This window comes from Erythrolamprus reginae, chromosome 3 (assembly GCF_031021105.1).
Source record: "Erythrolamprus reginae isolate rEryReg1 chromosome 3, rEryReg1.hap1, whole genome shotgun sequence".
Taxonomy (NCBI): Eukaryota; Metazoa; Chordata; class Lepidosauria; order Squamata; family Dipsadidae; genus Erythrolamprus; species Erythrolamprus reginae.
The window spans coordinates 134,065,308-134,079,282 of NC_091952.1; the positions used below are offsets into that span (position 1 = coordinate 134,065,308).

The 13,975-nt window shown below is 39.2% G+C and overlaps 1 protein-coding gene across 7 annotated transcripts in view; it reads right to left on the minus strand.

Annotated features, from left to right (window-relative positions):
• The window catches only part of RABGAP1L (RAB GTPase activating protein 1 like), a 224,733-nt gene that overhangs the window by 153,082 nt on the left and 57,676 nt on the right, over positions 1 to 13,975 (minus strand). For all 7 annotated transcript variants that reach the window (XM_070746727.1, XM_070746725.1, XM_070746728.1 and 4 more), the window contains exons 10-12: positions 12,506 to 12,650; positions 12,084 to 12,177; positions 9,805 to 9,955 (exon numbers count right to left, since the gene is read on the minus strand). In XM_070746727.1, coding sequence (XP_070602828.1) covers positions 9,805 to 9,955; positions 12,084 to 12,177; positions 12,506 to 12,650 — 390 coding nt within the window. The remainder of the gene's footprint in view (positions 1 to 9,804; positions 9,956 to 12,083; positions 12,178 to 12,505; positions 12,651 to 13,975) is intronic.

The following is a 13,975-nucleotide window of genomic DNA, read 5'->3' on the forward strand; positions in this document are numbered from 1 at the left end:
CAAATAATATTTAATGTTTAGGATCTATAAGCTGTAAACATCATCCCACCATATATATTTGACAGTTTACAATATTTCAGACAGCAGTATTACTGATTACTATAATTCAACTACAACTCTTGAATGGAAGTTATTTAGCAACATATATTTAATTAAACTTGATGCCAGAGCTGAAAAAAGTCTTTTGTACCCTTTAGAAATCCTCACTACATATAACACTAAAGAACATGCAGATTATAGATTACATCTTTTTCGACAAGTAATGACACCTTTGCACTTATATATGTCAGTAAGTGTTGTGTTGCCTCTGTACAAATTGATGGTGAGACCACACTTAGAATACTGTGTACAGTTCTGGTCACCTCACCTCAGGAAGGATATAATGGAACTGGAAAAGGTCCAAAAAAAGGGCAACAAGTATGATCAAGGAAATGGAGCACGTCCCTTATGAAACCAGGTTGCAACGCCTTAGTCTCTTTAGCCTTGAAAGACAGTGTTTAAGGGGTGACTTGATCGAAATGTATAAAATCATGCATGGGATAGAAAAGGTGGATAGAGAAAAATTCTTTTTTTTTTGGCCTGATAGAGAAAAATTCTTTTCTCTATCACACAATACTAGGATGAGGGGGCACTCCCTAAAACTCATAGGTAAGAAAGCAAGGACAAATCAAGGGAAATATTTCTTCCCCCAGAGGGTCGTTGGTTTATGGAATTCACTTCCAGAAGAGGTCGTGACAGCTGTCAGCCTTGATAGCTTCAAGACAGTATTAGACAGATTCATGGATGCCAAGTGTATCGGTGGTTATTGAAACAGATGTCCATGTGCCGCCTCTATGTTGGTTGAGGCAGGCAGGACTCCCTTGAGTACCATTTGTTGGGGGGTCAAGGGAAAGGGAGGGTTTTGCCTTCTCTTTCTGCTCAAGATCCCCTTGTACAATTAAGTGGGCTACTGTGTGACACAGAATGCTGGACTCAATGGGCTTTGGCCTGATTCAGCATGGCTCTTCTTACATTCTTATATAAAAAGACCTGTGTAAATATTTATGTTGAGGAAACAATGCAATTAATAATTCATTTAAACATCTTTCTACAGTGTCCAACGACTGTTCCATTTAGGAAATATGTTACCTGTACTACATACATTAACTCAACTGTGAAATTTGATATATATTCAAGGTATTCAGACTTATATATCTCTTCAGTCTTTTATAACCCCCTCTAACCAGTTTACAGAGTCAGCATATTGCCCTCAATAGTCTAGGTCCCCATTTTACCCACCTAAGAAGGATGGAAGGCTGAGTCAACATTGAGCCTGGTGAGACTTGAATTGCCAAACAGCACTGTGCCACCACGACTCATGTATAGATAGATATGGATTATTGTAAAAAATTATGGCCTCCTTTCATTAAAAGGTTTATTATACAAATTTATGTATGTATGCATGTATCTGAATATATGCCCTGTAGGGTTTTTTTTTTCTTTTTTCTTTTACAATGTAAAAATACATTCTAAATTGCTGAATTCCTTTTAACAAAATGTTTTAAGGCATGAACCATCTTACATCTTATGAACAATTGATGGTACAAATCAATTTGAGCATTTAGGGAGATTTGTAAAGGAGCATACCGCCTACTCTAGATTATTTCTGCTTTGGGCCTGAATGGATCGGACCAAAGAACCACCCACTGCACAAAGTTCAGACCAGAACAAAATTGTATTTTAGAAACAAAAGTTACAAAGCATAGTCCTTATAATTTCTGCTGGCAGTGTTCACGATCAAGAGTTAAAAGATAACGGAGCTGGCTGCAGGCAAGGAGCCCAGTCTAATTAGAGCATTCCACAGTGATTACATGCATTGTCAAAACATATCCTATTAATCTTTGGAGCTTCTCAAACAGCTATAGTCTCTGTCTGCTGATCTTAAAGGGAAAGCCACAGTTTGCCAGCAAAGCATTTCTGGAACTCCGGTTCTAACAATGCCACCTAATAATTTGTTGCCACATCATGCCTCTTTCTTCTAGAAATCCTCCTTTTATACTGTCTGGGTGTGGTCACTGTTCCCCAGAGCTATAAATGACTACACTTCTTTATTAGACTCACTATCTGAACTTTTTCCCATAAAGCGTTCCTGACAACTGAACCTTCTGACCCGGGCATCTAATAGGGGCTCCTGATCCTCCATGTCCTCACCCCTCTCTGACTCAAGGGGAGCCATCATTGGGGTTTCTACAGTCTCTGGAGGTTCCTCAGTTTCCAGCTCTCCCTCACTCTCACTCTCTGATTCATCTGGCAAGAACGCTGGCCTAGGGTACCAAGACGGGCCCGTTCATCCTCCTCAGAATCTGTCACTAAAGAATCCGATCGTGGACCACTCACAATAAGATTGATGCCATATTACTTATTAAATGTAATATATGGGATGTTATTGTATAATTCAGCTACAACAAAGCCTTGTGGCACTTTAAAGATTCAAAAATTAATTAACATAGGTTACTATGCCACATTATGTGTACCACATTACCCGCGCTGATGCTCCACCCTAATGAAAGGGAATGTTCATATATTCCACAGGACAATATTCCATGCAGCTTTCATTGCATAACTGCTGTAATAAAGTTGCAAGTTAAAGTATATCTCAGTGTTCAATTATTTATTTTTATTTTATTTTACTTATACCCAAAAGAGTACTTTGCTTTTTGTGAACTGGTATTTCATTACTGTATAATGTTAAGCATACAACCTACTAAATGTTAGGCAACATCTAACTTCTGCAGGGGCTTCTTAAGCCAGTGAAAGTAAACAATACAACCTCTCAATTCCTGGAAGTCAGGAGCAAAACTGGCATGCCAAAAAGATAAAACAGCTTCCCTACCAAACATGAAGGAATTAGGCGCTACTAGAAATACAACTGAAAAAAGACCCACAGACACATAAGAGAGTTTCCAGACTGGATGCTAAAAATACTACTCAACTACTCAGAAAGAAGCCAAATTATTAGTAGCCTGTATTAATCATTACCGTGTACTTCTCTGCAGAAGACTATTACAGTGTTCCCTCAATTTTCGCGGGTTCGAACTTTGCGGATAGCCTATACCACGGTTTTTCAAAAAATATTAATTAAAAAATACTTCGCAGATTTTTTCCTATACCACGGTTTTTTCCATCCGATAACGTCATTCGTCATCGCCAAACTAATAATTTTTGCAAATAAATAACAACAAAAATTTATTGTTAACAAATAATTATGTTTATAAATATCAGGATCACTATTCAATGGTGAGTACCAGTAATAATGATGAGTAAATGGCTGTTAAGGGAATGGGAAATGGTAATTTAGGAGTTTAAAGTGTTAAGTGAAGGCTTGTGATACTGTTCATAGCCAAAAATCGTGTATTTACTTCCGCATTGCTACTTCGCGGAAATTCGACTTTCGCGGGCGGTCTCGGAACGCATCCCCCGCGGAAATTGAGGGAACACTGTACAGTATAACAAAAAGTCATTATACTAATCAGCCAGAGTTAATAATAACCTACAGTACATGCCCTCTGAGAAATTAGAATCAAATTTAAAGTTAATTTTGTTTAAAGACCAATATAAAACAAAACAATCAACAAACCACTTAAAAATAGAAGTGGAATTCCAGGTAGAAAACACAAGCTAAAGAGATAAAAAGAATATTACCACTATTGTTATAGAAATAAATGTCTCTAGCATTAGGAAACAATTATTTGAAAATCTTATTTGTCCTAAGTACTTAATATTAGTGACATTAAACTGAAATTTTAAGACAGAAGTAGGCAAAAATAAAATATATTTCATTTTTATTTTTAAAACATATTTTTTATTTTAAATATATATATTATTTATTATTCAAGGTTTATTTATTATTCAAGGTTTAACCACAATTGTGCTATACTGATAAATGTGGGGATCAGTAAATTTGGCTCCTTTCTTACAGGTAGCATAATACAATTTGGCAATATCCAGATAAGTAGAGTCTATTTGGAGCAAACAAAAAAAGAATCTGTATTATAGAAGATGACTTGATTTGGATACTTGAAGGAAAATAGTATAAAGCAGATTCTAATTAAAGGTTTTATAGAAACCATATTATATTATTACATAACACCAAAAAAACTAAAGAACTGATAATTGACTTCAGGAAGAAGAAGGATGTACATTTACCATTGTGCATAAATGGCGAAGAGGTTGAGAGTGTTGGTAGTTTTAAATTTCTGGGTATTCCTATCACAGAGGACATCTCATGGACTATGAATGTCAACATGCTTGTGAAGAAGGCACAAAAGAGGCTGTACTTCCTAAGAATGCTCAGGAAGATAAATCTATCTCAGCATCTATTGTTGTCCTACTATCACAGCACCATTGGGAGCGTCTTCATTGTTAGTTTCACTATGATGGAGAGCATTAAAGGCATGGGATCATATCTGAAGCACATTCTTTAATCATTTGGATTGCACAATTTCCAATTTTGAATAGTTGTTACCTGGGCCATGTCATGCACCGTATGAGTACATGCTTTAGCTGTAAATAACTTTAGGAAATAAATAAGGTAGCTCTTGTTCTGTAAAAAAAATAACAAATTGCAAGACTGATTTTTCAGCATTCTGAACTATGTACATTTCTCCTCTTTGAGATCCAGGAGGCAATTCTGAGGTATTTGAAAATTTTAGCTTGTTCAGTTTTATGTCCATTTCATTATGTGAGGATTCGGAACACTTAGCAAACCAAAAACTTTGTCTATTCATAATTTATTAATCCATCAACTCTACGTGACATGAATGGGAAATTATCTTAGTTCACCTTTTAACCTAATGGGAGCCTAAGGCAGAAGGACTGCATCATCTGCATAAAGTAGCATGGGGATATATCTATGTGGGGAGGAAATCAGGAGTGTTCTGGTAGACCTCCAAGGAATTTATATAAACATTAAATAATGATAGAGAATCAAACCCATCTCACTCCTTACACTAATGAGAACTAAAATGAATTTTTACATGCAACTTACATATGAATAGTAACAGCTGTCTATCTATTGTGGATTCTCCCATTCATTATGCATTTGTTTTACAATATTTATTAGAGAAATATATGACTAAACCTAGCTCATGCAATTTCATCTATTTTAGTTTCATCTATTTGAGAAATTTATATTATGGAGCCCTGTGGATCATTCAAAATGCTACACAAACTTTCATATGTATGTATGTATATAATACTGACGGTAGAAAAGAACATGATTAGTGTTGGGCAAACCCAACAAAGTTCGGGTTCGGTACCCGAATTTTTAAAAAAGGTCGGGTTCGGCACCTGAACCTGAATCCAAACTTTTGCCGAACTTTCGAAGTTCGGCGCTCGGGAAATCACCAGGAAGTGCCGCCGCCCAGCTTCCCAGCAGCTTCCCGGAACAGTCAGGGCGCTTCCCGGCACCCTCCCGAACCCAAAACCAAACTTTAGCCGAACTTCTGGGTTCAGCATTCGGGAGACCGCCAAGAAGCGCCCCGGTTGTTTCTGAAGGTGACAGCTAGGTGGTGGCGCTTCCCAGAACAGCTGGGAGCTGTCGGCCGGTCGGGAGACACAAAAGGAGGTGGGAAATCCCACGAGGGAATTCCAGGGGCAGAGCTTTGATGTCACTGAGACGTCCTTCCTGGAGTCCCCGTTTCAGCCGGCCAGGAAGGACGTCTCAGTGACATCAAAGCTCCGCCCCTGGAATCTCATGGGATTCCCCACCTCCTTTTGCGCCTCCCGACCAGCCGACAGCTCCCCGGCTGTTCTGGGAAGTGCCGCCGCTCAGCTGTCACCTTCAGAAACAGCCGGGGCACTTCTTGGCGGTCTCTCGAACGCCGAACCCGGAAGTTCGGCAGAAGTTTGGCTAAGGTTCGGGTTTGGGAGAGCGCCGGGAAGCACCCCGATTGTTCCGGAAGGTGACAGGTGGGCGGCGGCGCTTCCTGGCACTCCCCCGAACTTGAACTTTTTGCCGAACCTTCGCAAAAATTCGGGTCCAGGTTCAGTACAAACCCAAACTTTGCAGGTTCGGTTCGCCCAACACTAAACATGATCAGTGATTATAGATATATAAAGAGTTTGAAAGGTAAGTTACATTACATTATTCCTCTACGATCATTGAAAAGGGAACATCACAGCAAGCCAAAATAAAGAATCTTTTGTGGATAAGGACAGTTAACTGTACAAGGTATTCAGCAAATATAATGCTGAATTCATCATCGGTTAATGATGAAAATCAGGACACAGCTTTTCTGTTGCTAAACAATGTTGTCATAAAGCATGATATCACGTGACCATGTCATTTAGCTGAAGCAGTGGGAATCCTGGTTATTTCCACTTCTGTGGTTAAGCAAAGATCATGAATTGTTAAGACAGAACTTCCATGCAACCACCTATCTTACTCAGGGTGGATGTGGGATACTGGAGGTTTACACTAAAGTTTTAAAATATAAAAACAGAATATAAAAATTAAAAATTTAGAAAATTTAAAAGGAGGCAAGGATGATTACAATTTTTTAACAATTTGTTTAAAAGATGAACGGAGGGCTTTATTATAGGAACAGCAGGAAAGTTCATGCAATGATGTGGCAATGGAAGTGGGGAGGAAATCAATGGTACATTTCTAACACTGCTGGATTTTGATCCGCTTTAAATTGTACAAAGAATATAGCTGAGAAGAAAAAGACTGAATAGAACAAATGTCAAAAATATGTTCACACTTTACCTCATGAAGCACAATATATGTTTCAAAGCACAGAAACTCAGAAAAAAACCCAGAAATTCTGGGTTGTTATCTGAAGACAGTAATTGCCAGATCTGGCTCTGAATTCCTTGTAGGAAGCAGAGTTCAACACAATGAAAATCCTTCCACTTTCAGGCTCCATTGAGCAACCATCTTAAATGAAAAAAAGGATAGAAATTGCAAGCTCTAGGATGGTATGCAATATATCCTCTAATGAAGTTAAAGATAATTAAATCAATACTTATGTCTCATAGACTATTTCCACCTAACAAAGGACATATTTTTATGGCTTCACTGAAAAAGTGTCCACTTTATATAAACTGTACCACCCACTTGCTTTCATCAGACCTTGCATGAAAAACATGTCTGAATTCTGAGTATTGCAATCCAAGGATATTGGTATTGACAAACTAGAATATAGATAAATGTGATAATGATGGTAATAGCAATAGCAATAGCACTTAGGCTTAGTGTTGTGGTCTGCCAGCGGCCTGCGGAGCTGGTAGCAGAGTCAGACAGCGAGGAGGCTGGAGAGGAAGTTGGGCCTGGAGTCTGGAGAAGGCCACAGGCAAGGATTCAGCCAAGGCCATTTGGGAGGTATGTCCCGCCTCCAGAACCTCTAGAGGCTGACATGAGCGGGACAGAGGAACAGGGGAATCTTTTCTCAATGCGCGCATGCGCAGAGCTGCCAGAAAGCAAGAACAGTTTCAGAGCAGAAGGACAACTCGGGAGTGAGGTTTGGGGATAATTGGCCCCTCTCATAGGCTATATAAGTGGAGAACCTCAAAGGATTCGTTGCAGGAAGCAACTCAGTTCATTTCTTGATCTTGTCAGTGCAAATCGAGCTCATCATGAGCTCATGGGACTGGAACAAGGGATCACTTTCAAGCAGTGATCCCTCATTCCCCGAGAGCAGCCTGCCCCATGTGGAAAGACCCAGCCCAAAGGATTGTCATTCACTGCATGAATATCATCATCATCACCATCGAGTCAATTCACATGTAATATTAAGCAAATCATAAATGGGGTTTGCTGGCTTGTTCAACTGATCTTCATGGTAAACAAGGCATAACTGTCTGAACAGCATGGCAGGTTGGTTGCCAAAAGACAAAACAATTAGAATTCTATCTTATTGTTATACAACAATTCTATTTCTATCATATAATCCTTCTGAATATATTCATTAATGTTCACATGCCAGTTTGGAACTACTGTAAAACACAATTATGTAATTAATGAAAAATACATTCATTTCAGTGAAATTCAAGTAAGTTTAAATTGAAATGTTCAATTGAAGACTTCATATTTAAATACCCACAAAATCCAATGGGCTGGGGTTTTTTTTTTGAGTAAGACAAGAATGACAGTCATATTCACAAACTGAACATTATTGTTATAGAAACTGGCTTACTAAAAAAAAGGAAGGTAGGAAGTTGTTACAGCAACAGTAACATTAAAAGAAATCAAAAGCAGAACTAAATGTCAGCCACCCTCAAATGTACTATAATAGCTCTACTTTTAAAAAACCCAGATTACTATTTTTTATAAAATCTTCTGGACAGCAAAATTCTTACATAAGTCTTGAACATTATATAACATTACAAACATCAAAGTACTAAATAAATAAATAAATAAATGGTTATTTTGACTGAATCACTATGGAATTCTTGAAGTTTTTTCTGTTTTCTAGGATTCATTATGTACTCTGCTCTCCAAACAGGTAAGATGAATCAAATTGCATTATCTAAAATAAGATATCCATTCATTCATTCATTCATTCATTCATTCATTCATTCATTCATTCATTCATTCATTCATTCATTCATTCATGCATGCATGCATGCATGCATGCATGCATGCATGCATCACCAGGCTGCAGACGGCTTCTCAGTGGCTCACAATTTAATATAAAAATAAGAGCCGAGGTGGCACAGTGGGTAGAGTGCAGTACTGCAGGCCATTAAAGCTGACTGCTAGATTTGCAGGTCAGCGGTTCAAATCTCATCCCTGTCTCAAGGTTGACTCAGCCTTCTATCCTTCCGAGGTGGGTAAAATGAGGACCCAGATTGTGGGGGCAATATGCTAGCTCTGTTAAAAAAATGCTATTGCTAACATGCTGTTATGCCCTTTGTTAAACATTTATTATTATTATTATTATTATTATTATTATTATTATTATTATTATTATTATTATTATTATTATAACAATCTACATGAACCAGTAAACTGTCAGCAAATCCAGACAACACATGAAGCAGAAATCATACACAGCGGGAGTGCCATCCATTCTAGCCCAAAGCCTAGGAGGACAAGAGGCGGGTATTTAAGGCCTCCAGAATGCCATTAAGAAGGGAGCCACCTAGATTTCAAGAGAAAGCCCACTTCAAAGGAGAAGAACCACAATGAGAAGGCATCCATCTTGAAAAATGAGACATTCAAAATACACACTATCAGTCCAAACAGGCCAGACAGATAACACTGAAATGGGCAATCTCTCAAATAACTGGCTCATATGAACATAAGGTTATAGAGGCCATAACCACCTTAACATTCAAATATTCTCTTAGATAATGTTCAGTATTTAAAACTAAAAAAATGAAAGATTTATAGTATAGAGATAATCATGCAACTTCAAAAATAGATTCAGAGATGTGCCATTCCTCACTGAAAGGTCACAGCATACAGCAAAATATCCCTACCATAATTTTAACCTATTTTCTTTGAAAAACAAAATAACTGCTTTAAAATATATATCCATAATGTATTTAATTTAATTGATTTGCCTTCTATGCCGCTCAATCCCAATGGGACTCAGGGAAGCTTACAACGAAAATAGTACATACAATAAACAAGTCAAATAATTAGTAATAAGAATATTTTAAAAAACCATAATAAACCAAAAATAAATTAACCAACCAAATCCACAATTATACAGAACAGTTGCAGTCAGACGTGATATTATAATTTACGGCCTCCAAGCCTGGCTGCAAAACCAGGTCTTCACAGTCTTGTGGAAAAATAGAAAACAAGACACTGACCTTTGTGATAAGAATTCTGTATTTATCCAACATTGCTTGATTATCATGACATCCTGCTAGTAACTGCCATACTTCAGCTCTCAAAGCTTCTGGTACACCCCTTTTCACCAATGAAGATAGACCTTTTGGTCGCATGTCCAGATTATTATGCCTAGATAAAATAAAGAGAATTTTTTTCAAGTTCAATTTTTCCCCCCTCTCTGTTTCTTATTTTTCTATATGTGTTATTGAGACTGCTAAAAAATACAGAGGGCTAGGATGGATGCTTTATCACCATTTTGATCATGCTAAGGTAACATTTAAGTATAATACCATCTCAATACTATATCCCAGCCTGAAAACCAAGAAATTCATTTCCTCCAGGTTCTTCTGGAGCTGCAAGCCTAAAAATTGAAGACTGGAATTATCCAAGGCAAGACTAAGGGACAATTATCTGTGAACACCACGACAGTGGGAAAATGATTACATTTTGCTGCTTTTATTTCCACAAAGTTACCTTAAGAAAGGTTCTTATCCATGCACAATTAGATTCAACATTTTCTTTCTCTAGCACCATTTTAAACGGTGTTTCTGTTGTTTCATCTCCTCGAATTTCTCAGAAAATAAGCAAGTTCTCCAGTTGTACCTGTGATCCAATTCAAAGACATGACTGTTCCTTCATTTTAGGTCAGAGATCTTCAAACTTGGCAACTTTAAGACTTGTGGACTTCAACCCCAACAATTCTCCAGCCAACCCTGCAGGCTGCAAAATTCTGACAGTTGAAATCCACAAGTCTTAAAGTTGCCAAGTTTGGGGACCTCTGTTCTAGGTAGGGACTAGGACTTTGTTGAACTGTGTGAGAACTGTAGGAAAAGGAAAAGTTTTCTCTGCAACTCAACAGGTCAAATTTGACACTTGAAGAGAGCCCACTGAAGGAAAGACTGCTTGCAGGCTTGCAGGCTCTTTGGCTAACACAAAACGATTTGACCAATGACTGCTCCCACTATATCAATATCAAATGGTTTTCTTTTCAATGAAATCTAGCCTACTAAAAATACAAAAAAACAAAACAAAAAGCCAACCCTAAAAGTCATGCACTCCAAACAATGACATAGATCCATTTCTTACCCCTTTCAGTTTATTTGGCAACGTTTTTGTGATTTGCCATTTCCTCCTTCCTGGGGTTGAAAAGAGAATGATTGGCCCAAGACCACCCAGTTGGTTTCATGCCCAAGGCAGATCTCCTAGTTTATAGCATGATGCCTTAACCACTAGATAAAACTGATTATACTTCCCCAAATAGGCAAGGCCAGAACAAAGTAATTTAATTTGCATTTCTTTAGAATTACATACTAATTCATTAATAGTGTTGGGTGAACCCGTTGAAGTTCGGGTTTGGCGGGTTCTGACGAACTTGACGTCAGAGTTCAGGTAGGTTCACCGAACCCGAAGCCGAACCCCAACACCTCTGCCCCAGCGGGAGGCGAAGCACTGGAGGGGGGGTGTCAGGCTCCATCAAACAGGCGATGGCCAGGAGCCGCCGAAAATCCCTGCGCCCAGTTCTCTCTCATTTCGGCGGCTCTCAGCCATCGCCCGCTTGATGGAACCTGACATCTCCCCCCCCCCCCCAGCACTTCAGGATCCCGTCCGGCAGCTTCAAGCAGGCAGTGGGCGGAAGTGGGAGGCGGGGAGGGCTCTGAGTCAGAGCCCTCCCCGCCTCCCCCTCCTGCCGACCACCCGCTTGAAGCTGCCGGCAAAGGATCCTGAATAGCCGGCCGCTACAACCTGCCTCCTCACTCCTCTGGCCCGGTGTGAGGCGACGCGCTGGAGGGGAGGTCAGGCTCTGGGTCTGGAGCCGCCCCTACTGCCCCCCCAAGCCGAGTCGTCGGCTTGAGCCTCAGAGCCCTCCCCACTTCCACCTCTCGCCTACCACTGTGTTCGAGTGAACACCAAACCTGAACACGGACTTCTGAAAAAGTCTGGGTTCGGGTTCGGTATGCTGAACCCTACAAAGTTCAGCACGGACCTGAACTATGCAAGTTTGGTTTGCCCAACACTATTCATTAATTAATTAATAATATTAACCTCTATTGATATAATTTTCCATTTTGACTTTTAAAATTACAGTTTGGTGAAAATAGGAGGGATTTCCACAAACAGCTTTCAACGCTAGGACTGAGAATCTGCGTATTTGAGTAAAATACTTCTCAAAGAAAGTTTAATATTTTTTTTCCTAGTCTGCAGTTCTGAAAGTTTGTTTTCAAAGTTAGTTAAAAAAAAAATCCTCATTCACTCTTACCATCGTCCCAACAACTCTCCCCAAGAATACAGTATCTTCTCTGGGCAATCTTTGGATACATCACCAGTACCACTTGAGAGTTCATTATCGCTTCCTGCAAGAAGATCAGAAGCAACAATATTGATCAATGTCACAATATATCCTTTATTTGAAATTGGGAGTTAGAAATAAGCTAGGTATGCAGGCAGTATATTGCCCATTCTGCTGCTCAACAGCATCTTTACTCAAGAAACTTGACCTCATTCCCAAATGGGTATAGTTAACACACACACACACACATGCTAGATTGGGAGACTTCAGCATCCTTTTCTTTTGGGTGGGAATAGAACAAGATCAGCTCATGATTTTAAGACATCCATAACAGCGATAACATTTACCCCATTATTATGGAACCAATATTCATAAATTTATTTTACTCTCACCCTCTTCAGCATCATCCTCTTGCAAAGAAATTTGATCAGCAGAGCTTAATGGACTAACTGCTTCTTCCTCTCTTTCAGAATTGCAATGTAGGCTCAAAACTTCGTAGATTGCATCTCCAGCATTTATATTGCCTTTGTCTTCACACTAAATACAAATGACAAAACACATACAGTAGTTTAGCATAAACAACTCTAAATACTAAAACGATTGTTCATTTTTTTTGCTGTATAAGAATGAAAAAAGTTTATTGGTAAAACAAATTCTATTAGTTTAACTTCATTAAGCCATTACTGTTGTTTGCTAACACTGCAGCTAAAAATACAAAAAGAAAGTATAATCATTAAAAGTGGAAGGTAAATAAAACAAACAGTATAAGTTATAATGCAGCCCACTTAACAAATAATTTATTTTTCTATCTGAAATACAGTGGTACCTCGATTCTCAAACGCTTTGGTTTTCGTACATTTCGGATACCGAACAAAATTTTCTGCAAAAATTTGCTTCGGTATCCAAACAAAAATTCGGATACTGAACAGAAAATTTGTTTACTATCCGAAATGTAAGATCTGAGAGGACGGGATGAGAGAGAATGGGAGTCGGAATCCCGACACGCCCCTCCTGGCCGCCCTCTTAACAGCCTCCCAGTCTCTACCTTGTAACTGCTCCAAGCTGCACCAACTTTTTCTTTCCCAGCTCCGGCGGCTCCGGCGGCTTCCCTTCATCAAGTGACGTTCCTGACGCTGCTGCTGCTCCTCGAAGGGAAGCCGCCAGAACTGGGAAAGAAAAAGTTGGTGCAGTTGCCGGGAGGTAACGAACTGAACCGCTGTGGAAAGGAGCGCCCCCGAAGCTGCCAGTATTGCAGCCATCCCTACCCTTCCTGCAGCTTGGAGCAGTTACAAGGTAGAGACTGGGAGGCTGTTAAGAGGGTGGCCAGGAGGGGCGTGTCGGGATTCCGACTCCCATTCTCTCTCACCTCGTCCCCTCAGATCTTTATCCCATAGGAAATAGAGGAAATACTGTAGATTTAATTGGTTCCCAGCAAGTCAATGGGCTGGGAACCAATTAAATCCATTTCCATTATTTCCTATGGGATGAATTAATTTGGTTCTCGACCAAATCTGTTCTCCACCACACTTCTGGAATGGATTGTGGTCGAGAACCGAGGTACCACTGTATTTAGTTGCCTGAAACTGAGAAGAGAAAGCATCCATGCAAAATATCCAAAGCCAGCCATATTCATTAAGCAAAAAGTCTATAAACTCACTGTCTATCCTGAGGAGTTAAAAAAAAAAAGCATAATACCAAGCTAATAACAAAATATTAACTGTCTGTTCAATATACTCAAGATACACTGCACGAGGCAGGCTCTGCACTCTAATAGTAAGGCCAGCTCCCAAGCAGCCATTCAGTGCAATATTACAAAGTATACCGTAATGATGGCTAACTCAAAATAAAGAATATATCAAGTT